The 24,650-nt window shown below is 44.8% G+C and overlaps 1 protein-coding gene across 2 annotated transcripts; it reads left to right on the top strand.

The window, feature by feature from the left end:
* The first annotated feature begins 1,143 nt into the window (after nucleotides 1–1,143).
* On the top strand, nucleotides 1,144–23,549 carry ep300a (E1A binding protein p300 a). Of its 2 annotated transcripts, none has more exons than XM_041066630.1 (31): nucleotides 1,144–1,598; nucleotides 3,675–4,369; nucleotides 5,188–5,367; nucleotides 5,686–6,016; nucleotides 6,773–6,886; nucleotides 7,122–7,361; nucleotides 7,749–7,854; nucleotides 8,017–8,142; nucleotides 8,433–8,550; nucleotides 9,018–9,159; nucleotides 9,754–9,828; nucleotides 10,066–10,151; nucleotides 10,331–10,483; nucleotides 10,910–11,401; nucleotides 11,691–12,099; nucleotides 12,318–12,436; nucleotides 12,647–12,710; nucleotides 12,847–13,022; nucleotides 14,156–14,244; nucleotides 15,411–15,491; nucleotides 16,029–16,085; nucleotides 16,178–16,255; nucleotides 16,363–16,430; nucleotides 16,553–16,703; nucleotides 17,029–17,175; nucleotides 17,320–17,433; nucleotides 17,604–17,769; nucleotides 17,969–18,136; nucleotides 18,241–18,402; nucleotides 18,563–18,844; nucleotides 18,968–23,549. In XM_041066630.1, the coding sequence occupies exons 1-31, from the start codon at nucleotides 1,505–1,507 to the stop codon at nucleotides 22,172–22,174; spliced, it is 8,490 nt and encodes a 2,829-aa protein (XP_040922564.1). In that variant the 5' UTR covers nucleotides 1,144–1,504; the 3' UTR covers nucleotides 22,175–23,549. The 2 variants fall into 2 exon arrangements, with proteins under 2 accessions (XP_040922564.1, XP_040922563.1); XM_041066629.1 differs by having other exon boundaries at nucleotides 6,773–6,892.
* Nucleotides 23,550–24,650: the final 1,101 nt, after the last annotated feature.

Here is a 24,650-nt window from a genome sequence, read left to right as displayed (position 1 = left end):
AGGACTTCAGTGCATTGTGGACTGGGCGGCATTTGCCCCCGCGACCTGGGGCTGGACCCAGATAAGCAGCAGATGATGATATGACATGACGTGACTGAGAACACTGGAGGTTGACAGGCAGAGATGAACCTGTGTGAATAAAACTGTGATTGAATGGCTGTGGAGCAGTTGTATCAATATCAAGCACAGTACACAGTAAAAGCTCTTGTTCTCTCCTTAAGTGTTAAGGTTATTGAAAAAAAGCTTTTAAAACAGGCAATTACTTTTCAATAAGAAACATACTAAAGTCTAGGATGATTTCAAACATTTCCCCTGTGCTGCTTCATTTAGTGTGCTCCAAAAGAGAAAACTTGAGACTTAAGCAGCACATTTTCTTTTTAAGGTTTTTATATGCATTCAATAACTGAAGAAGGTAAGGCTGATGACTGTTTAAGTACAAGAAGAGGAGGAAGATTTTTTTTTAAACTGGAAACTCAAAGAATGAAGCTTGTCATGGAGTCAGATCAGGAGAGAACAGGCCAAGGAAACTGCATTTGCCTGTGTTGAGAACTTTCTGCATGATGCCACCATTTTACCTATGAGGAAGCAAACAAAGCAAAAGAAAGGTTACAGCACTGGGTCTTTCATTTAGTGGACGTTAACTGCTGAGTAATTATGCTAAACCAAGTGTTTCCTGAGAAACACACATGGTTTTCAATGTTTGTGAATCCAGCTCAGTTTGCTGCACTTGAAAAGCAAAGTTGCTCCACTTGTTTAATTTGCTCTTTTTAAACCACCGACTGTAAAACTGATTAACAATTTGTTTGCTTGCTTTTAAGATAACTGTTGAACATAATCCAACTTTAAGCTTTGCTGCCAAACCTCTGCGAAAAGCAGATGCAAGTTCATGTTCCTGCGCAGACGACTTTCACACTGAATAAGTTTTGCTTTTTTTCTCTTCACAGCGTAACGAATAAGCTTTGTACTTTATCCACCATTGCAGCTGCACATTTGTCAGCTTTATTTTTTTTTATTTGCATCCCCTCATCCTCAGCCGCTGCCACCAGCAGCACCACCATCACTTCGCAGGCAAACAAGCCTTTTCTGCCCGACATTATCTTCATCCAGACTCCGCTGGAAAGGAGGCTGAAATGACGGATGCAATCATGGGAGAGAGACTCGGGGACGGTTTATTTACACCCGAAGAGGCCGTGTAAGTTTAGAGGGAAGCCGCTGCGTGTGTCTCCCCCTTTACTTTCACCGACCCCCTCCTCCTCCGCTGGCAGAAATTTATAAAGAACAAAAAATCCGACGAGGGAGGGAGGGGGGTTGATATACGCCGAGGCTGAAATCGAGAGGCGAACCCAGGGAAAGAGGAGTAATTTGTACTCGGGACTTTCCCCCTCTTAGTCCCCCAAAAGGAGGGGGAAAAGTCGCAATATTGGAAACGAAAAGGAATGAGCTTCTAAGGGCGTGAAAACGTCTGCAATTGTGGATACTTTATATATTTTTATTTCGAAAAAATATGGCCGAGAACGTTCTGGACTCTGGCCCGCCTTCAGCCAAGAGGCCTAAACTCTCCTCTCCGGCACTTTCCGCCTCCGCCAGCGATGGAAATGGTAAGTATTGTTTAATGATGGCATTTGTTACGGTGTTATTCGTTAAGTTTGTTATTTTTCGACGTGTTGGGTGTACTTGAAAGAGGGAAAAGACGCGGGATTACTCTTCTGTTTTTGTCGTAGCTTGCTAATGTTAGCGTGCTAGTAGTTGGTGTGTGTGTCGGACGTGAAGATGAGCTCTCCCTGCTAGCTCGCATGCTAACAGCCATTTTAGCCGGAGGAAGCCCTGTTAGCCATTCGGCTAACGCTAGGTAAGCTAACTGAATGCAGGTCCTCTACTGACGGACCCGTGTCTAATGGCTACTTTAGCCGGGCTGATAATAAGCTCAGTGCCGAGCCAACTTATGATAAAGTTTTTGGCGTCTTATAGTTGTGCCAAATTGACAGTCAGCTACAGCAGCACCCATTCTGCTATTTGAGTTTTAAGGCTTCTAACGTCTAAAACAATCTGTTGTTTTGCCCCATCATAACTCGGACCCTTTCCCAACAAACGTTAGCTACCCTTAATAGTGTTAGCGAAAGCAGGGGTGCCGATGCTGCTAGCCGTGTTGGAGAGCTAAATTTAGGCCCACGGGTCCGACTGATTGTTAAGCTCAAATTGCCATTGTTGGTGTGTGCGTGAGTGTGTTTTTTTGTGGATGGCGTGTGGCAGCAGCTGGAATAGTGGCCTGAGAACAAAACTGTGGAGCATGGACAGCGCCATGTCCAACCACTGCGATATTAACCAGAGTCAAGTTAGCGACCAAATACTGCTCCAAGCATGAAGTAGTTATCCAGATTTCATCACTTAACTATTCACTCAATCATTTTGCAATGAACAGCTGCATGTTAGACTCTATAGTCAGCATGTGACCACAGAGACTTTTACGATTTAATCATCTGGACGCTGCAAACATTTATGTTACCCTACGTGATATATGTACGTGCTGTCAAGGATAGGATCTGTAAATGGGGATGCAAATTGTTATCTTCTTAGATTAGTTTGTGATGCTGCCATGCAGAGTGTTTATAGTTCGAAAAATAAAAGCATGAAAAGTAGCTGATGACATTAATTTGTTAATTTACATATGGGAGCACAGCAGAAAGGCAGTAATGGACAGCAGCAGCCAGGAATTATAATTTAATTCAAGTACATTAAACGTAAGGACTGCAGCCACAGAATTTCTGCTGTCCATTAATCATTTAACATAGTCACAGTTCATCAAAATGTGAAAAAATAATGTCAATTGAACATCAGAAGTGATCTGAGCTGTGTTATCTTTTTAGCTTCATAGCTTGCTTCTGACCTGTAAGCAAAAATCCAAAGCATTCAGTTTGTAGTTATATGAAACAGGAAAAAAACACACATCACTGTTATCATCTGTAATGAGTAAATGTCTTGTAACATCAAATTTGACTTGAACAACTACTTGATGCATAAATGTTGACAGGGCGAGTAGGACTGTACGCTGTACCTTACTATGTTACAGAAAAGACTGATTAATGGAAGAACAGAAATCATTAGATTCTGTAGTTTGAGAATTTTTGGTTTGTGTGAATTGTGGTCTTGATGTGTATCCTTAACATACACAATGTTCATCATATATACCTTTCTTGATCGCCTAAGCTGTTTGCTGGGTGAACACAGACTGACAAACTGAATCTGTGTCTCGCCTCACTTGTCTCCATTTTGTTTCGTTAACTTTGAAATGGTCCATTCATCACGTCTGTACAAACCTCTTTGCAACATGTTGAATGACTTTATTGGTCAGTGATCTGTGTGCGGGCAGGCCAGGTGAGCATGTACGTTTGCATATAAGATCTCACCTGTAGTTTTTTGCGTGCAGTTGTGTTGTTGCTTGATGAAATGTTGTTAATTTCGGATGGCAGAAAATTGGTCATACACCTCTAAACAGCTTTTATCAGTTTTTAATGTCAAGCATGCAATTGCATTTTCACTCAGTCATGCTGAAAAATGAAGGATTATACCAGCTTAACATGGCTGTGGCCCTTATTGTCCTCCTCTCACCCTTTCCCTGTTTGTCTCCCATGTCATTGCCTCCCCCCTCCTAAACTTTGCATTCTTCTCAATTTCAGATTTCGGCTCACTGTTTGACTTGGAGCATGATCTCCCAGACGAGCTCATCAGCTCTAATGACCCAAGCCTGGTCAATGGTGGGGACCTCAACCAGCTACACACCACTCTTGGAGGAGGACCTGCAGGTCTGGGTCCTGGAGGAGGAAGTGGAGGAGCAGGAGGAATGGGTCTTGGACTTGGCCCCGGAGGGGGTCCTGGGGGTGTTGGTGGAGGCCAGGATGCGGTGGCCAAGCACAAACAACTGTCCGAGCTTTTGCGTTCAGGGGCACCCACTGCAACCCAACAAGGGCACCAAGGAGCCATGGGCAGCCCAGGAGGCCCCAATGCCAAGGGGCAACACTTGGTGAACATAAAAGCATCCCCTGGCCAGGGACCTCAGCAAATGATGGGTCAGGGGCAGCAACAGCACCTCTCCCCTCAACAGCAGGCCAGCATGATGCAGCAGCAACAGAATGCTGCAGCAGGAATGATGGGTGGCATGAACAGGGCAATGATGGGAGCACAGCAGAAAGGCAATAACGGACAGCAGCAGCCCGGAATGATGGGGAACCAGGTGATGAATGGCTCCACCAGGATGAGCTTTGGGAATCAGGGGATGGGTGGCAACAGCAACCTGTTGGCTGAGACCCTACAACAGCAGGGTGCTGGGGGCCAGGCTGGGATGAGAGGCCAGCAACCTGGAGCAATGAACAAGGTAGGGATGTAGAAATGATGTTCTTTTCCCATTGACATAGTTTAACATTCCATATCATTCATTTCATTCATCTTAGAAAATTTGCTGGAATTTATATAGAACATGAAAGTTGTGAATGTTGTATGTGTTGAAAATAGAAATTTGAATTTCAAATACATGTTCAGTGTTGTTCTCCAAAACAGTAATTTGTATAACTCACATTATTTTGCAGTTAATATTTAAAAACCTTTGTTACTGTCCATAACTCAACTGCACAGCACGCTTATGCTTGTAGTTGAAGCTGCAAAAAACGGCACTGTTTATTTGATTGACAGTCCCACAAGAGTGACAGTAAAAATGTTGCAGGCTGCTGTTGCTTAGTGAATGTGGTGGAGACACCGATATTTGATTTGGCAATAGAGCTCAAATGCAGTGAGAGGGTGTCCAGGTTAGACAGAGGGAGAGGTACAGGTTGTGAGCTTGTGGGGGTGATGAAGATAGGGTTACTGATGAGGAGTTAGTCAGTGATTATTATTTTTTTTTTTTAAATTTAAGTTCAAATAAACCTTCCTTTATGAAGAAAGAAAAGGGGATGTATTCACGTCAGATTTCTGTCACACACTGCTGACTACTTGTTCATGTGGATGCAAAATGCCAGAACACGCTAATGTTACATGTCCTCTTCAGGTGCCATCACCAGTAACAGTGAAGTGCGGTTGCAGCCACGTAGTTAATTGTCATGTTACTTTGTCTGATGTCACTCTCTTTTACTCTTCATCTCTCTCCATCATTCATCCTAACTTCACTCTGTCTTGTTTTCCTTTTTTTTTCGCTCCTAGATGGGCATGATGGGGAACCCAGGGGGCCCTTTTGGAGGTCCGTATGCAGGGCAGGGGAATCAAGGTCTGGGAGGCGCAGGGCTGGGCCCTCAGCTCCAGAACAAAGGCCCCATGTCCAACAGCCTGGCCCAGTTCAATGTGGACAAGAAGAACCAACCCATGCAAGGAATGGCTGCTATGGTAGGTAGCAAATACAGACTGACCGCAAAATGTTTGTCAGATACAAGAATATGATTTAAGTATCACCTCATCTGTCACCTTGTCCCTCCAACATCAACTCCCACCTTTCCACTGCTCTGTGCTGTTTCCTTTCACTTGATCCAATCTTCTTTTATTAACCCCCCCTCTTTCTGTTAATTCACCACCATCTTTTCTCTTATTCTCTTTCTCCTCTTCCCTTTTTACTCCCTTTGCTTCTTACACACTTTTTCCTGTTTGTTGTATTCCCTTTTCTTATCCATGTCACATCTTCTTATTCCCTCCAACTCTAATTACCAGGGCTCCCAGCAGTCACAGACAGGGGTGGGCGGTCCCTCTGGCACACCTGTGGGAGGGGCCCCAGGGATGGTGCCCAATGCTCAGGCAGGTCTAGTGGGTCCTGGTACCCAGGTTTCTGCAGCATCAGCTGCAGCTGGCGCCCCACCCACCGCTGACCCTGAAAAGCGCAAGCTAATCCAGCAGCAACTGGTACTCCTGCTTCACGCACACAAGTGCCAGCGAAGGGAACAGGCCAACGGTGAAGTCCGGCAGTGCAACCTGCCCCACTGCCGCACTATGAAGAACGTTCTCAACCACATGACTCACTGCCAGGCTGGCAAGTCCTGTCAGGGTGAGTAGAAGGGATGCTGCATGCTTCTGCACTCAGTTTAAAGCTATGCTGTGTCCCTGTGTTTGACAAGCAGGCTTGTTACAGAGATATTCCGGGGTACCTTGGATAACGTGGAATCATTTTTAGCTTTTATATTCGAATCGACAAACCTAGTGAGATCACAGTCATCCTGTCTTCATCCACTTAACAAATAATGCCTTGAACCCATTTGATAGTGCTTGCACCTTCTTGCTGTAAAACTCAATCGTTGTCCAAAAAATACTTAGCAGACATAAGGAAGCTGCATCACTGTACCAGTTGACGTATTTTTTCTTTACAGTGGACATAGCCAGCATAGTTTATTCAGAAACAACACTGCGATTGCATTTTCACTTTCTTTAGAGTAGCTCTGTGTTGGGCAGATATCACCGTGCATGCTCAGAGATGAGGTTCAGTGTTTACATTGCTTTGCAGGCTGACGAGTGGAGTGAATTTAACTAGACTGGCTCTGCTCCTGCTAACGAAGGTATATTCCACCCAGTGCAACGGTACAGCAGGTGCACAGCAGGCATAAGCTACACAGACAGTATTTGCTAGTAGATTTTATAGTTTGGGTTTTTTTAGGTGAGACTTTTTGTCAAGCATCTCTAGTTTTTCTGAATCTTTTTTTTCCCTTGACCCCTCTTTGTTTCATTCCTTTTTCCTTTGCCTTTTCCCCTCCCATCACATACCTCTGCTTCCCAACTCTTTCTGTCTTTCTACCATTTTCACCCTCAGTTGCTCACTGTGCATCATCAAGGCAGATCATCTCTCATTGGAAGAACTGCACGCGGCATGACTGTCCTGTCTGCCTGCCACTGAAGAACGCTGGGGACAAGAGGAACCCGCAGTGTGAGTGTCTGTATCTGACCAAACAATGCTATTCTTGAATCTTATACTTGTCATTATGTTATCTTCAATTTGATTTATGTGATTTTTTTTTGTGATTTTTATGTGATTTTGCAAATATATTGATATAGAAAGATATTGCTATTCATATTTTGATGCCAACATTGCCCACCTTTATATTCTGTCAAACAGATCAGATGTGTTATTAACCCTCTTCTCTCTTCTTATGTTCTCACAGCTCTACTTGGTGGGGCCGGTGCAGGTCTGGGCAGCTCTCTTGGAGCCGTACCTGGCGGCCAACCCAGCGCTCCCAACCTCAACCCACCGAGCCAGATTGACCCCAGCTCCATAGAAAGGGCCTACGCAGCCCTGGGCCTCACTTACCAGGGCAACCAGATCCAAGCTCAGACTCCACAACCCAATATGCCCAACCAAGGCCTGCAAGGACAGGCTGGCATGAGACCTCTGAATCCCATGGGTGAGTCTGCTTGCGTTTTGACTTGCTTCTCCCTCTCTCTCTCTCTCGTCACTCTCTACTTGCTGTTCACTGTTCCTGATAGTACTGAGGGCTTAGAATGTTTTTCAGAGCCCAGACAAAAAAAAAAAAGGACATTCAGTTTTCAAAATTTGAAAATTACTTAAAGAATAAGATGCTTCAAGTGGCCTTTCAGAAGTTGCTTATTGTCAACTGAAAAGTGCCTTTAGTAGCTTTCAAAAGATATGAGGTTAAAAAAAGGAGCCCTGTTGATGTAGCTTGAAGATGTTAAAAGGCATATGTCCGAAAGCAAGGTATATAACAGTGTTATCACTGGTAGGGGAACATAAGGAATGCAAACTCATGATGTTCTGTCCTTTTTATGTGTAGGTGGAAATCCTATGGGAGTCAATGGAGGTGTGGGAGCTCCACCACAGAACCAACAAGCCAGTCTGCTACAGGATACCATGTTGCACCTGAATGTGAACAACGCAGGGTGAGAAGGAACACATAACACTATAACATGCGATCTGGTGGATGGCTTGATTAGAAGCACTTAAGACCCATATCCAACATTTTATTCAATTCTTCATCAGACCAAGGCGCACACCTATGCTTTTAAGATGTTAATCAATAAAATAATACCCCTCCTCCTCAGTCTGATGAATGATGCTGGTGGAGTCGGCTCCTTGCCCACGGCAGCCCCTCCCTCTGCCACAGGCATGAGGAAAAGCTGGCATGAAGACATCACGCAGGACCTACGAAACCACTTGGTGCACAAACTGTAAGTACTAAAGAGGAACTCTATGTTAAATAATTTTTTTTTGCTCGTTATACATAATCACATTTGTGCTGGCATATTACGTTATTATAGGTGATTTTCACACATATTGGGTGTGTACACACCAGGTAGAGCCACTGTCCCAATTACAACCGAGACATACACACACAGAAAGATCCATCAAGGGTTTACATGCCTCATCAACACAATCGAAATACTGAGTTTAAGCAGTTCTTTGATTTCACCTCCTTCCTCCTTGTCCTTTCCCTCTCTGTTTGTTCTGCCATCCACAGGGTTCAGGCCATTTTCCCAACTCCAGATCCTGCTGCCCTTAAGGACCGTCGAATGGAGAACCTGGTGGCCTATGCCAGAAAAGTTGAGGGAGACATGTATGAGTCAGCCAACAGCAGAGTAAGTCACTCTCTTTTTTAGCTCAGCACATTTGGTCAAAAAGGGGGGAAATGTTTGAGAAGCCTGTCATTTGGCGGCCATAGGCAGCTGCTAAGTCACTCTGTCAGTCATAGGTTGGTTTCAAAAGTTAAAAATTTCACAGCTCATATGCCTTTGCGGCATGTGGCTGCAAACCTAGAGCATATGAGCCTGGTGAATTACCAGATTAAGTAATAAGTTTACTGCAGTTGGTTAAGCAGAGGTTTGTCACACTAAACTAACTCTGGGACAGTCATGAATTATGACTGGCCTTACTGTTGCTAACTGTTTTTCATCATTTGTCAGTGTTCTTAAAAAACCAAATGAGTTTGCAGCCGTAGATATTCAAACAGTACTAATGTTTTTCTTCTGCTACATCATTTTCAGATTTTTATTTCTTAAATTTCTTTGGTATGTTTAACCTTTTTTTTTTACCCTCTTTTTGACAGGCTGAGTACTATCACCTGCTAGCAGAGAAGATCTATAAGATCCAGAAGGAGCTGGAGGAGAAGAGGAGGACCCGGCTCCAGAAGCAGGGTCTGGGCCTCGGCCCTGCCGGCATGGGTCAGCCCCCCACTGGACTGCCTCCAAGTGAGTGGACATGCAGCATATGTTGACTTGGATGAGCTAATGTTATGCAGGCAGCACCCATTCATGTGAATAATAATTTAATCCGACGGAATGCGACACTGTGACATTTTAGCATTGTGAGACTGCATGTTTGTCACTGCAGTATTATTTCTATCATATTGTATTCTCTTGTTGTCCTCCTTTTGCTTCATCATACTACTCATACTGCTTCATCAGCAGGCTTGTTCATAGCGTGTTTGTTTCTTTTGCCATTCGTTTTATCGTTTATCAGTTCCTAATAGAGTAGCATCTGTCAGTCCCCTCATACTCACAGGATACTGTTTGTTTCTGGAGTTGGTTCGGTTTATTCGCACATTATTGATAAAATGTGTCACAGAAATTGAAAACAGGCTCAGACTGCATTCCCAGGTGTCTCTGCTCAGTCATTTGGTGCCACATGAGTACAAATGCCAATGATGTTTTCTGACCAAACAAACAGGAAAAAAAAAGTATGAAACATTCCAGTTTGTACAAACCTCTCCACACGTGTGGTTAGGTGAGTGCCTGTGCACAGATGACAGCCTTTTCCTTAATCTCCTGCCTCTGTTTTCACAGACGGCCCCCTCCCTGACCCGTCTATGGTGCGACCGGCTGGACCAAATCAGATGGTCAACAGGATGCAAGGCCCAGGTAAAGATTGCAGGGGGCTGGGGACACATTATGTCGGTTGATCAGTTTATTGCAGAGTCAAAAATTTGACAAATAGCATTTGTTGTATCAGCCCAAATGTTAATTTGAGAGCCATTTTTCATAGGAATGTTTTTTTTAGTAATATAACAGAAACCTCACAGTGGCGTTATTTAAGAACCCAAACACATAAATTGTGTGTTGTATCATAACAGTGTGTGACATTTTGTTTTTTGTCAGGTATGAATCAGTTCAATCAGATTGGGATGCAGTCTATGGGCCAGAGGTCCACGCCGCCTCTCCCGATGGGAGCATCTGGCAATCAGGTCAGTACTGAACACACCATGTGCCTTATTCCATATCAAAACACAATTTAAATGGGGAGAAAATTTGTTGTCACAAACCAACTTACTAAAATGCTACTTAAACCATTCAAACTGCTCAGCAGAAAAAGTTGTTAAGTGTTTTTTTTAAGAACCCTGTCCATGCCCTTTTACTCCTGTAGATGGGAATGGTTGGATCCAGGATGGGACAGCCCAATGTTAACCAGATACAGAACCAGTATATGTCCCAGGGACAGTTTCCTGGCTCAGGACCAGGTGTTGGTACGGCTCAGCCTGGGATGGCCCAGCCTGGAGCACAGGCAGGCATGGCACAGGTAAGGTGACCTGGAGTTATCTCATCTGTAGATGTGTAACAAGGTACAAATATCTACTATTTAATATTTAAGAACAGACGTTGATTTTGAAGCACAGATTGTATAATATTATGTTTGTCTTATTTCTCATTTTGTATGAGAAAAATGGTTCCGATAATAGAGGTACAGTGAACCGAAAAGCAAGGGCAGTATTTTACCATTCAGTGATACAGTACCACACACCACAATAGTTTTTTGGCTAGCGGGGATGTATTAATATTATGAAGTTGTTGCATCCCGATTTGCAAAGTTTAAATTATGAATTTATATAGAGACACCTAAGAATGATCTCATCTCACACATGCTTAATATTTATCTGGAACTTTACCTTTTTATTGACCCTGCCTTTGTTGCTGTCTCTTTACCTTCCTCCTAATCTGTCCACAGACACAGATGGGCACTCCACCTTCTCTTCCAGTTGCTAGTCCTCTAGCACAGCCAGGATCAGCTGGTGGTCCTAGTGGCGTCTCCACGGTTGGGCCAATGGGTCCCCAGAGCGTGGGTGGCGGAGGTCCCAACTCAGCTGTCGGAGGACCTCCTTCCTCAATGACTCCATCTAACACAAACCAACAACCCAACTCCATCCCTCATTTGGGACCCATGCGTGGCAGCTCACCCTCCCCTGCTCACAGCCGGTCCCCTACCCCTCACCAAACACCCCCGAGACTAGCAGGGTCCCAGACCCCACAGCCACACACCCCTAGTGCACCACAGCTGGCTCCACCTCCAGCCCCCCAGCAAAACCAGCTTGGCCAGGGCCCGGGCTCTAACAAGTCCCTCCAGCAGCATCATATAGGGCCAGCTGGTTCGACCACTCCGTCTCATCCCGGGCTGGCATCCAGTTCAACGCCGCATGGTGCTCAGCTGCCTCGCACTCCGGTCAGTGTGATCTAGTCTCCCAAAGTTTTAACAGCTTATATTGATCCATTAGTTGTAACTCCTGATCTTAAGGATTATTTATAACTCCTGTTTTCCTATAAATCCATTGGTCTTTATTTACTTGGTCATTCTGGGTATCTGGTGGTTTTGTGTCATGCTTTACCCATGAGCTACTCAGAACCTTCATTCATTCATTTTAGTGTATTCTGTCATTTACTTACCTTATCACTATATCATATTCAGTGTTTCCATGTATCTGAGTTTGTTCTGTCTCTCTCTCTCTCACTAGTTGTCCCAAAAGGGTTCATTTCCAGGGGACAATCAGGCCCTGACTCCAGCCTCCGTCAGCAGCCTGGACACTTCCTCCCAGCAGCCACAGTCGAACGCGTCAGCCGCAAACCTCGACCCGAAGATGGAGATTAAGCAGCAGGATGAGGAGGAGGAAAGTGATGCCGGCAGCTGTTCCAAAGGAGGGAAGCTCAGCAACCTCAAGATGGAGGAAAAGCCTGTGAAATCAGAGCTGAAAAAGGAGGAGTGTTCTGGAGAGGGAGGTAAAGGTGTTCCCATGGATACATCGACAACTGTGCCGACATCCGGCGTGAAGACGGAAGACAGGAAACCGGAGATGAAGAAGGAGGTGAAAGAGGAAGAGGAGACGTCAGAGGCAGCTGTATCACAGGCTCCAGCGAAAAAGAAGAGTAAGGAGGAGAAGTTTTTAGTAGAAAACTTAAACGTCTGAATCATATACGCAGTTTTCTAACATTTCATTGTATATTGCTGTTGATCTAAAATGGGTTGTTTCTCATGTTTTTGTCATGGAATGGTTAATTGAAGCAGGGGAAAACTGATGGAAAAGTAACAGATTTTTCATTCCTCTTTGATCCCAATCTACTCTCTGATCTTCGCCTCCTCCCAGTTTTCAAGCCAGAGGAGCTCCGTCAGGCCCTGATGCCTACACTCGAATCTCTCTATAGGCAAGATCCGGAGTCTCTGCCCTTCAGAATGCCTGTTGACCCACAACTGCTGTGCATACCTGTATGTATCCCCGCTGAGGTCTTTTTGTTCCTCTGCCATGTATAAACCGCTCTCTCCTTGTCAGTGTTTGGGACTTTGTGTATTCCTCTTAAGAACTTTGAAATGAAATCCACTATCTCATGACTGCTGAAGCAGCTCATCATGCTCATGTATGGTTGTGATTAACTCTTAGCTTCTCAGCTTTGACACATGCACACTGTGATCTTGCAGGACTACTTTGACATTGTGAAGAACCCCATGGACTTATCAACTATCAAGCGAAAGCTGGACACTGGTTAGTACTTGTTGCTGTGGTCATTCCTGGGTGGACCACAATAAACCTTCCTTTCCAAGATGAATCAAATTGTGGCTATCATTAGTTTGGAAAGTCTTCTTACTCCATCATCTCATGCCTTGTGTTTTGGTCATAGGTCAGTACCAGGATCCCTGGCAGTACGTGGATGACATTTGGCTGATGTTCAACAACGCGTGGCTGTACAACCGCAAAACATCCCGAGTGTACAAGTACTGCTCCAAGCTGGCCGAGGTTTTCGAGCAGGAGATTGACCCCGTCATGCAGAGCCTCGGCTACTGTTGTGGCAGGAAGGTGAGACTAAATGCTGTATAATTGGCTAAATGGGTGAACTGATCTTTAGTAAAAATCAAAGAGAGGGTGTTGGAGTTAAGAGGCTCAAGGGTAAGAAGAAATGTCGGATGACTCTTAGTATTTGTCATGGCCTTTTTTTTCCTCTATGCAGCGTGACACTTGCTGCACAGGTCACCACAATAAATCTGTACTTCATAAAGTAACAGGGAGAACAGGAACAAAAAAAACTAGTTTCTCTTTTCCTGGTTTAAAATGTATGAAAGTTTTAAACCAGGAGAAGGTTTTTTCTTTGTACTGCTATACTCATGACTCTAATCAACAGGTGAATAGAGCCTTCCTATGAAAACTCGGTGTATAACAGTGTAGATGTAGTTGCACCAATCTTTGATATGCACATTGAAAAGCCGTCTATACTGAAAATATGCCTGAATAAAGTGGTGTGTATGAATGTTTTGAGTATGTATCAGATGCAGAAATGAACTCCCCCTCCCCATTCACATCTGAAAATGGAAGCAGTGAAGTGGGTTCATAGCTAAATCTGGCCGTGGGCATACCACCGCCATATCGCATTTCAGCTCTCATTAGACTCATCTATTTTTGGTTTTGCAGACAAATAACAAAACTGATTGGGCCTTATTATGAGAGGCTGGCTGAAAGGTTGACTTCTGACAATGAGACAAAACAAAGTAGCACTTGACGGTAGCTGTAATTACTTTTTACAAAACTAAGCCAAACAGAAATTAGCTGAGTACAGCTCTGCTGGGGGAGTTTTTACAGCTGCAGTGTGGATGTAGGTTCTTATTAATTTTTTGCCTGTCATTATGTAAGTCAATAAATGAGTATTAAGTGCTAAACTTTTTCTTGAAATCATTTATTTAGATGATAAATGATAACTTGATATAATCATGATTAAACTGGAAGCTCATATATTGCCAGTCTTGTTGGAGAAGCCATGTTTTTTTTTCACTACCAGTTACTGGAAACACTTCGAGCCCACTAACATCTTTTTTTTATTCGGTGTGTGTTTACCGTGGAATTGCCAGCCTGGGTATCAGTGAATTTACTATTGTTGATGGTCAAGAGATAAAAATGTTCTTATCCTATTTTTTTTTGTGTGTGTTTCTGTCCATCAGTTGGAGTTCTCTCCTCAGACACTGTGCTGCTATGGAAAGCAGCTATGCACTATTCCCAGAGACGCTGCTTACTTCAGCTACCAGAACAGGTATGGAGGGAGGGAGGGAGGGAAGCCCCCATGTAATAAAGGGTGGAGGGACAACTAAATGGATGCAAGGCTCAAAAGAGGAAGGGATTATGGAAATGATTTAAACAGACTGCCTGTACATTGAATTGTGCTCTGAAAGAGTATATGAAACATTAGCATTTTTGTCAAAAGTTTTCATCTGATTTAAATTGATTTCCCTAAATGCTTCCCTTCACTTCATGTTACTCGTTTTTATACCTTCATGTGGTTCCTAATGCACTGGCATTTTAATAGTCTGTCCTCTTCTCACTTTCCTTAACTTGTTTTATTGTTTCATGAAACAAATCTTTAAATAGCAGCTCGGCTCAGAACGTTTGAAAAGGTATTTGTCAGTGGATGCAGAAGAAGCTGCACAAGAAAATGTCTCATTTCTGTGGTGTTGTTTGAGGTGTTCATCTCTTGAACACGGTAAATGGGCATTTTCTTTGAAGAAAGCAATGATGCCTCTTTTGTTGCTGTTTATTCCAACATGTTAATAAATTTCACATCACTTCCTGCCCTGAGCCCAGGAGCACACCAATAAAAGCCTTACTGGAATGTGAAAGGACAGACTTTAAAATGAACTGCTTGAATGGACAGCTGAGCAATTGTCTGTGCTTATTTGTTCATATCTGTTCAGTGTCCGTATTACATCCTGTGCTACAACTTCCTGCTCCAGTTCCCTTTTCCCATTTAGCTCCGACTGATTCTGCTCTTGCTTTGTTAGCTGTGATGGTGGTTGTTGTTGCTCATCCTGTCATGTCCAAATTGCTAATCTGTGCTTTGCCTCGGCTCTCTGCTGTGTGTTGTCTTCGATGTTCGTCTCGTCTTGTTTCCGGTCCATATGACTTGTCTGTCCTCCCTTCCAATGGCTGTGATATCAACATTGGCTTGCTTTTGCCTTGACCAACCATGCACCTCCAAACCCATCCCCATCCCCTCACCCTCACCCCTCAAAATCATGACTGGCTGTTGCGATGACGACTTCCTGCTGTCCTGCGCTCCTACTTCCTGCTTGCTCCGCTTGTGGCACCCTGCCTTGCCCATGTCCTGTACCATTTGGTGACTGCCCTCCCATGCGCTGTCTGTGGTTGACTGTGCTGTGGGGAACGGTGTAGTTCACCAAAATTTGGGCTTCTTGCTGACAGGTACCACTTCTGTGAGAAGTGTTTCAACGAGATCCAGGGAGAGACGGTTTCCCTGGGTGACGACCCCACCCAGCCACAGACGTAAGTATTACTATATTTAACAGGGTCAAAAAAGAAAGATAAAACAGCAAAGATAACTCCACAAAAAAAGTTCCAGCAGAAGTGTTCATACAGTGATGTTTTGAAACCTTCTAGTCGACATAATGTTAACATAATGTCAGGTTTTTCTACACTTGTATGATCCTTTGAAGAGTTTCTAATAATTTCACAAGTGTAAACTGAGAACTGGTGTTCCTGTACAGATATAGAGAGCATTGTGTAGAAAATAATTTTGTTTGGGGAAAAAATTGCTCTGCTTCAGTATAAGTACACAGTTTGTGGATTCAGAACAATCATACCTTGGTGTTGTGCGGTGTAATGGTGTAGCCTCATTGACAGTGGTATCAATACTGTAAGACATGCCTTTTAGATACAGTCAAGATGCAGAAGTTAGCAACTTATGGGGCATTGTAAAGAAAAACTTTTGGGTTAAAGCCTGATAAATATGAAAGCTTTTCCAGTTGTGTGTTGACAGTTTCCTTGTGTTTCTTTTATTGACGTACTCCTTTTTAATTTCAGATCGATAAACAAGGATCAGTTTGAGAAGAAGAAGAATGACACACTGGACCCTGAACTGTAAGTTAACAGCCTATCATGTATTAGCATCGGGAAAGAAGAATAAACCCAGTTTTGTTCAAGAACTTAAATATGTCACTTGTGTTTTTTAGGCTTGTGGAATGTATGGACTGTGGGCGCAGGATGCACCAGATTTGTGTCCTGCACAATGACACAATCTGGCCGTCAGGGTGAGTAGCTAATTGAGTTGCTAATTCCAGGCTACCTCAAGGTTTAATATCTTTTTATTAATACAATTCAAATGGCTTAATCACTTTTCTGTTTTGCTGTACCTCAGTTTTGTGTGTGATGGCTGCTTAAAGAAGACAAGTAAGACGAGGAAAGAGAACAAGTATTCTGCCAAAAGTAAGTGGCAAATGAATTCTGAATCAGGTTTCTCATAGATTTAAATCATATTTCTCCCTTGCAGTTGTTAGTATACTCACTAAACTATGTAAAAATAATGTGTCTGGCTTTCTCCCACACAGGGTTGCCCCAGACAAAGTTGGGCTGTTTCCTGGAGATGAGGGTGAATGACTTCTTGAAGCGTCAGAGCCACCCAGAGTCTGGGGAAGTCTCCATTCGTGTCGTCCATGTCTCCGATAAAGTGGTGGAGGTTAAACCAGGCATGAAGTCCAGGTACAGGAAGTAGAAACAGTCAGACCTAGACCTACAGAAGCTGGTGCAACACACTGACTTGATCATAAGACAACATTTTTAGCCTTTGGCTTATATTTCCCACTGTGAAAATTAGCAGTGCCAACATTTCACGAAACATGCAGGATGACACGCACTCGAATATTGCCCGGTACAGTTTACATAGTAGAGGTCTCTCATCTAATAAAGAAGTTGTTGATGTAAAAAGGAAGAATTTACTGGCTGTACTAATAATAATGATGCTGTTTTACTTATTAGGTTTTATTTTACTGTCAGTAAGTTTGCACACCCTTGTTTTTGTCTTCAGATTTGTGGACAGCGGAGAGATGTCAGAGTCTTTCCCATACAGGACAAAAGCCCTTTTTGCATTTGAGGACATTGATGGTGCAGATGTCTGTTTCTTTGGTATGCATGTTCAAGAGTACGGATCTGACTGCCCTCAGCCCAACCAGAGGTAAGAACATGACTATATTTGAGACCTTATTTTACTAAGTTCTTTTTTTGTTTTGAAAAACGTAATTCTAATTTGTAGAAGACAAACTTTAAATTCAGTTTCAGCACTCGTGATGTATTTATGTTTCCTCTTTCACCCTGTCAGGCGAGTTTACATCTCCTACCTGGACAGTGTGCACTTCTTCAGGCCTCGCTGTCTGAGAACAGCAGTTTACCATGAAATCCTAATCGGGTACTTGGAATATGTCAAGAAGTTGGGGTGAGTTCTTCTGCTCAAAGAAAACTTTTTCAGGTCTTGAGTTAACATTCAGCAATTCATCAGTAAGTCTCTGAATGTAATGTTTATTCTATCCAGTCACAGAGCTTTCCTTTGCTAGCCTATAAATTTCTCATGCTCATAGTTTGTGGTCTGTCCTCTGTCCTCCTCAGGTACACCACTGGCCACATCTGGGCCTGCCCCCCTAGCGAAGGAGACGACTACATCTTCCACTGTCACCCCGCAGATCAGAAGATCCCAAAGCCCAAACGCCTTCAGGAATGGTACAAGAAGATGTTAGACAAAGCAGTTGCAGAGCGGATAGTGCACGACTACAAGGTAAAAGAGGCAGCATTCAACTTCACTCTTCCTCAATTTTTGGAGGGGTATGTTTGACTATTCATGCCCTTTTTAAGCCTTAAAGTTTAGACTACATAACTACATATCAGTGCAAAAACAGTGGTATAGCTGCTGGTAAGAAGTGATGTGGACCATATCCGTTCAAAACACTAACTTTGTTTTCAATGTACCCCTAAAGGATATCTTCAAGCAGGCAACAGAGGATCGCCTGACCAGTGCCAAGGAGCTGCCTTACTTTGAGGGTGACTTTTGGCCCAATGTGCTGGAGGAGAGCATCAAAGAGCTGGAGCAGGAGGAGGAGGAGAGGAAAAGGGAGGAGAACAGCACTTCCAATGAGAGTATTGATGTAAGAATGCTGCAATCTGTCGTTATGGCCCTGAAGAGATATTCTGTACATGAGCTTGTGGATGAATTGATCATTGATTGCCTCACCCTTTCTCTCTTGTGCAGGACACAAAGGGTGACAGTAAAAATGCAAAGAAGAAGAACAACAAGAAGACGAGTAAGAACAAGAGCAGCCTGAGCCGAGCCAATAAGAAGAAGCCAGGGATGCCCAATGTCTCCAATGACCTTTCACAGAAACTCTATGCCACTATGGAAAAACACAAAGAGGTACAAGAAGGGCAGCTCACTGTATGAGTGGAATATATGGACTGTAAAATGAGACTTTTCCAGGTTTTACTCTGAATTCTGGCACCAGTGCTGGCACAAAGTTAGATTAGTTTTAAAAGATCAGATTTCACCTGTTCTCCCTTCTTTTTCCTTGTCCTAGGTGTTCTTTGTGATCCGGCTGATCGCAGGCCCCATGGCAAATACCTTGCCCCCTATTTCAGACCCGGATCCCCTGATGGCATGTGACCTCATGGACGGCCGCGATGCTTTCCTGACACTGGCCCGGGACAAACACCTGGAGTTCAGCTCGCTGCGGAGGTCCAAGTGGAGCTCCATGTGCATGTTGGTTGAGTTGCATAACCAAAGCCAGGACCGCTTTGTCTACACTTGTAATGAGTGCAAGCACCATGTGGAGACTCGTTTCCACTGTACAGTCTGTGAGGTGAGTCAGGAAGGGTTTTTTTTATTTGTCGTAACATATTATGATCAAACCTACAAACATATGTAGATTGGAATATGTAAAACCTGCTACATATCACGTCTGAACATTATCCTTCCCTCACAGGATTACGACCTCTGCATCACATGTTACAACACTAAGGGCCATGAGCACAAGATGGATAAGTTAGGCCTCGGTCTGGACGATGAGAGCAGCAACCAGGCTGCCGCTACCACTCAGAGCCCTGGAGACTCTCGTCGCCTCAGCATCCAGCGCTGCATCCAGTCCCTCGTCCACGCCTGCCAGTGTCGAAACGCAAACTGCTCTCTGCCGTCCTGTCAGAAGATGAAACGTGTCGTTCAGCACACAAAAGGCTGCAAAAGAAAAACCAACGGTGGCTGCCCCATCTGCAAGCAGCTTATTGCTCTGTGTTGCTACCATGCTAAGCACTGTCAGGAGAACAAGTGCCCAGTCCCGTTCTGCCTAAACATCAAGCACAAGCTCCGCCAACAGCAGCTGCAGCACAGGCTCCAGCAAGCCCAGATGCTCAGAAGGAGGATGGCCAGCATGCAGAGAGTGGGCCAGCCTGCCCCTGGGGGAGCCCCTGGGGGCAACGGCCTGCCCTCTCCAGGAGCCAACAATGGAGCAACTGGTCCTGGTACACCTACATCTGTGGGTACGCAGCCTCCTACCCCCCAGACACCCACCCAGGGGAACATGCCTGTACTTCCTCAGCAGCAAGTAGTTGGGATGGGGCCTATGGGAACTCCAGGCCAACAACAGCAGGTTCAGCAGCAAGGTGGTGCCATGCCCCCTCAACACCATCTCCATCAGTTTCAGCCAGTTGGTGGAGGAGCTGGAGGGGGGATGATGAACTCTCCTCAGCAACAGATGGTGCCCCAGCTCCAGCAGCAGCCTCCCAATGTCCAGCAACTCCAGCAACATCCTGGTGGTTTGCCTCCGTACAATCCCAGACCACCTGGAGCCTCTCCTCTCCACCAGTCCCTGGGCAAACCTGGATTGGGACCAGCCACCCCACCCCAGCAGCAGCAGCAGCAACAACACAACCAGGGCCAAGGGTCCATGCCTGTACAAGGCCAACAGCAAGGTCCTCCTTTGGCTGCTGTAGAGACAGCCCTAAAAATCCAGCGCCTGGCAGAGACCCAGAGACAGATGGCTCAGGCCCAGGCCCAAGCCCAGATCCGTGGCTTGGGACAAGGGAGCATGATACCCCCACATCCTCACCACCAGAACACACAGGCCCAGATGGGCATGCCCCACATTGGTGCACAGGGCATGCCCCCCCAGGCTCCTCAGGGAGTTGTTGGCAGGACTATGTTAGACCCACAGCAACAGGGAATGCTAGCAGGGATGCAGCAAGGTGGCCCTCAGTCGCAGTTGCCACCTCAAGTTCAGCAGCAACTCCAGCAAGTCCAGCAACCAGGTGGTGGACAGCTTCAGCCAACAAACCAGCAGTGGGGTCCTGGGGGACCAGCTATGAACCCTCAACAGCGGCCAAGCATGATGGGTCACATGGCACCACAGCAGCAGGCTGCAGCTGCTCAGCAACAGCAGCAGTCAATCAATCAGCAGCAACCTCAACCAGGAAACCGTGGGATGATGCAGGTAATGGGCGTATCAGGAGGGGCAGCAGGGGCACCTACTCCAATAACAAGTGCAGCTGGATCAGGAAACCTACCCCAGGCAGCACTACAAGACCTCCTGCGAACTCTTCGCTCTCCAAGCTCACCCCTTCAACAGCAGCAAGTCTTGAACATCCTTCGCTCCAACCCAACGCTTATGGCTGCCTTTATCAGACAAAGAGCAGCCAGGTATCAAGGTGCTCAGGGTGGTGCTGGAGGAGCAGGAGGACCTCCACAAGGGGGCCCCGGAGGTGTGCGGCCTGGGGTTAACCAGCTTGCTAACATGGATGGACAACAGCAGGTCAATGTGAACCAGGCAGGGCAGCCAGGGATGAACATGGTTCAGGGCGGAGCAGGTGGAGGGAATATGCCCACCATGGCTCAGCTTCAGCAGTTACAACAGCAGCAGCAACAACAGCGCCCAATGTTGCCTGGGAATTTACAGCAACAGCAGATGGTTGCGTTGCAGCAGCAGCAGCAACAACAGCAACAGGGAGCAATGCAAGCAGGGCAACAAGGCAACATGAACAACATATCTACACAGTTCAGAGAGATGCTGATGAGACGACACCTGCAGCAGCAGCAGCAGCAACAACAACAGCAGCAGCAGCAGCAGCAGCAGCAGATGGGAAACCACGGGCAGTTCCAGCAGCCTCAAGGACTCCAGCAGCAGCAAGGGCAGCAAGGGTTCATGCAGCCTGGCCAGGGACAGCCCGGGATACCCCCCTCTTCCCAACCTCAGCCAGGGGGTGGAGGTGTAGCGGGTCCCCAGCAGCAGCAGGGAGGACCCCAGGGTGGGCCGGGACAGCCAGGCCAGCAGCAGGGCTACACCAACTCCATGTCACAAGCAACTGCAGCGCTCCACCAAAGGCTGCACATGCAGATGCAGCAGCAGCAGCAACAACAGCAGCAGCAGCAGCAGCAGAATTCAATGGGTGGACTTCAAGGACAAGATGGAGGGCCTGGTGGAGGTGCTGGAGGACCAGGAGGACCTCCGCTTCAGCCTGGACAAGTTGGACCAGGGCAGGGACAACAACAGCAAGGTGTTGGTGGAGTTGGCACAGGGGGTGGTGGGCCGCCAATGCAGCAGACGTCCCAAAGTATGCTTCATCAGAACATCCACCAGAGGCTCCTGCAGCAACAACATCTCGGCGGGGGTTCTCCAGCCCAACACAGCAGTCCCATGAGTCCCCAACAGCAGATGGCTCAGTCCCCGCACCATCTCCAAGGACAAGGAGGGCTTGGTCCAGCAGGGTCACTTAGCAGTCAGGTCAGGTCACCTCAGCCCTCACCAAGACCACAGTCGCAGCCCCCGCACTCCAGCCCGTCCCCACGCATGCAGCCCTCCTCCCAACCTCAGCCCCAGCCCTCACCCCATCGCATCTCTCCGCAGACCCAGACCGGCTCACCCCACCCAGGCCACTTAAGCCAACATCACCCCAGTATGGCGCCACCCCAACCTCCACAACCCCAGCAACAAGTGTTATCTCAGCAGCAGCCAGGTGGTTCTGTAGATCCTGTTCAGTTCAGCTCAGACCAGAACTCCATCATGTCCCAACTAAGTGGGATGACAGGGATGCACAGTGGACAGGGGGGACAGTCTGAGATGTTGGGTGGGAATAACAACGGCGGCAACAACAACCAGGAGCTGGGGACGAACATTAACCACAACACTTTAGACCTTATGTAGCCTCGACTCTACATCCTCTCTCTGTCCTGATGCTCTGATGAGTTGCCCCAAACGACAAACTGCCATGAAAGGAGAGCAGGGCGGGACTAAGGCTTTGGGGTTTTAGAAGTTTTTATTTTTTATTTAATTATTTTTGTGATGTATAAATAAGAACTGAAGCTTCCTTCCTATGGGAGATGCAACATAAATCTTAGAAGTCAATAAATGAATAAATTAAAACAATGGTAAGTTATTGCTGTTAATATATATCTATATATTTTTGCCAGTTGTGTACAAAAAAGGTGGAAGGGCAGTGTTTCAGGTTGAAGATATTTCTTCCTTAAGTCTATGACAATATTTTTGGGGACTGAGAATTTTGCCTTTTTATGAATATTTTTAAGGTTTTAAATGTGGCTAAAAATTAAAGAGAGTTGGCACGATGTACCTTTTTTATTATTTTGTTTTCCTCCTCAAATACCCTGTTATGATTGTATCTATTTTGCAGAGAGTAAAATTATATTTTATTTCTGAATTTATTTTTTTTTTTCGCCCCTCAGTGGATCATAAAACAAGCATCAACATATCTTCCGTTACAGTCTTCTTTCACAGAAATGTCAATTTTACAACAACTGCAACAATTCACACAGAAAGATTTTATTTTATTTGACGGGCAGGTGGAAGGGTGCGTTTAAATGCAGTTTGATTTTCACAGCTCTCTTTGTGTTTTTTCCTGTCAGGGTCTATAGGTTTGAATTAAACCTTTAACAGTGTTCTGGAGCGTGGGTGACGCTGACAGTGAGTTTGTTCATATTCTTCTGCAAACCGTGGCCACATCTGCAGAGCAGATAGTTCCTTTTACCCATGGGCCACCTCTCCACCCTCTGTATTCACTTCTCCTATGAATGTGTACACCTGACTTACCCTGACCCCTGACCTCCCCTCCCTCAAAAAAGGAGGGATGAACTGTTGATGTCTGATCATCTAGCTGGAGGCGTACTGTACCTCTGTTTTTAGCTGGCCAATGTTAAAAAGGTTGTGCGTGTACATATATTAAAACCTTGTTTATGAACTGTGACGTGGAGAAGAGGTCGATAATGTTGTTAATAATGTTGGGCTGCAGACGTTTATGAAAATCCTGCCTGTATCCTCAACCCCGTTGATTTCCTTTCTGTTCCTTCTCCTTATGACAGCCACAAGGTTTGAGTCAATGTTAGTACTGTACAAAGTAAGAAATGGTGAACTTAGATACTGTTTTTTTTTGTAACAAATTAAAGGTGTAAAAAAAAGAAAAAAACTGTACATACTTTAAAACCTTATGAGCAGAGAAGTTATTTTCTGCTGCTTTGTTTTTCCTCTTGTTTGATTGGATATTTGCTGTATCTCTAAAAAACAAAAACAAAAACAAAAAAAAAAACCAAACAAACAAAAAACCTAAAAAAAAAAATACAAAAGTACTCCTGAGCTACTGTACAGTATTGAGATTTTTTCTAAAAGGTACAGTATGGGGTGTAGTAGGTCACAAGCACCAATGCGCCTTTTTCTGTGTATTTTTGACAAGGTTTTAGGGAGGGCGGGGTTATTGCAACAAGTCACACACCTGAACAATCTCAAAACTTAACAGACGTGAAACCTGCACGAAGAAGAGCCGAGTCAGGGGTTGATTAGAGGTGTGATCTGAATGAGTTTAAATTTGGTCACTTAGCTTTTTATGGAGAGGACTGAAGACACAATATTCACATGCTCACTATTTTTCTCTAAAGTTTGGGCTTGCTGGGTATGGGGAGGGAACGCATCAGAACCAGGTGGCAATATATCTTGAGACTTATTTTATAAGAAAAAACAAGGAAAAACTGTCTTTTATATATAGATATATTATTTAATTTTATTTTTTGGAAATAAAACTTGAAGCTACAGGAATTATTAGATAAAACATGTTTTGTTTTGTATTAAAGATGTTATGGTGATGCAAAAAGACACTGCAGACAGTCATTCAGTTTGCCCCGGGGAGGCCGTGGAGTCTATTATACCATCCTTTTGAAGAAATGTTTTCATGTACATGAATATAGTTGTAAACATACTGAATCACTGTACAAACTGATGGCAACTGAACAAATAGTTTTGTTTTTATCATTTCTTCTCCTAAAAAGAGACTGGAAATAAGACTATTTAAATATTTGTTTAGTATTCAAATGGAATCTTTGACCACTTTTTTTTTGTTCCTCTTGTTAACAATTTTGGTGCTTGCTGAGAGAAAGCAAAAATAACTGTTGCTCCATTTTCATTAGTTTCTTTTTTTTAAGTTATTTTGGTGGTCTGATTGTTTTTTTGCCAATAAATTAATTGTACAATAAAGTATGTTTGTACCATTGGAAAAAAAAAAACTTGATTGTTGCCTCTTTTGTCAGATTAGGAAAGGATTAGGTAAAGGAAAAGTCTGCATGTTTTTCATTTTCTAAATCATGAAATGGGTTTGAATTAGCCAGGACAGCTGGGCAGA

The sequence above is a fragment of the Toxotes jaculatrix genome, chromosome 21, assembly GCF_017976425.1.
Source record: "Toxotes jaculatrix isolate fToxJac2 chromosome 21, fToxJac2.pri, whole genome shotgun sequence".
Taxonomy (NCBI): Eukaryota; Metazoa; Chordata; class Actinopteri; family Toxotidae; genus Toxotes; species Toxotes jaculatrix.
The sequence above is the reverse complement of the archived record's forward strand: the minus strand, read 5'-3'. Positions and strand labels throughout refer to the sequence as shown.

What these genes read in the sequence shown, in the direction of transcription:
- ep300a (XM_041066629.1), top strand. Translation starts at nt 1,505, where the DNA reads ATGGCCGAGAACGTTCTGGACTCTGGCCCGCCTTCAGCCAAGAGGCCT. An exon ending in CCCCACTGGACTGCCTCCAA is followed by an intron (nt 9,160 to 9,753) that starts GTGAGTGGACAT and finishes CTGTTTTCACAG; the next exon opens with ACGGCCCCCTCCCTGACCCG. An exon ending in CAACAGGATGCAAGGCCCAG is followed by an intron (nt 9,829 to 10,065) that starts GTAAAGATTGCA and finishes GTTTTTTGTCAG; the next exon opens with GTATGAATCAGTTCAATCAG.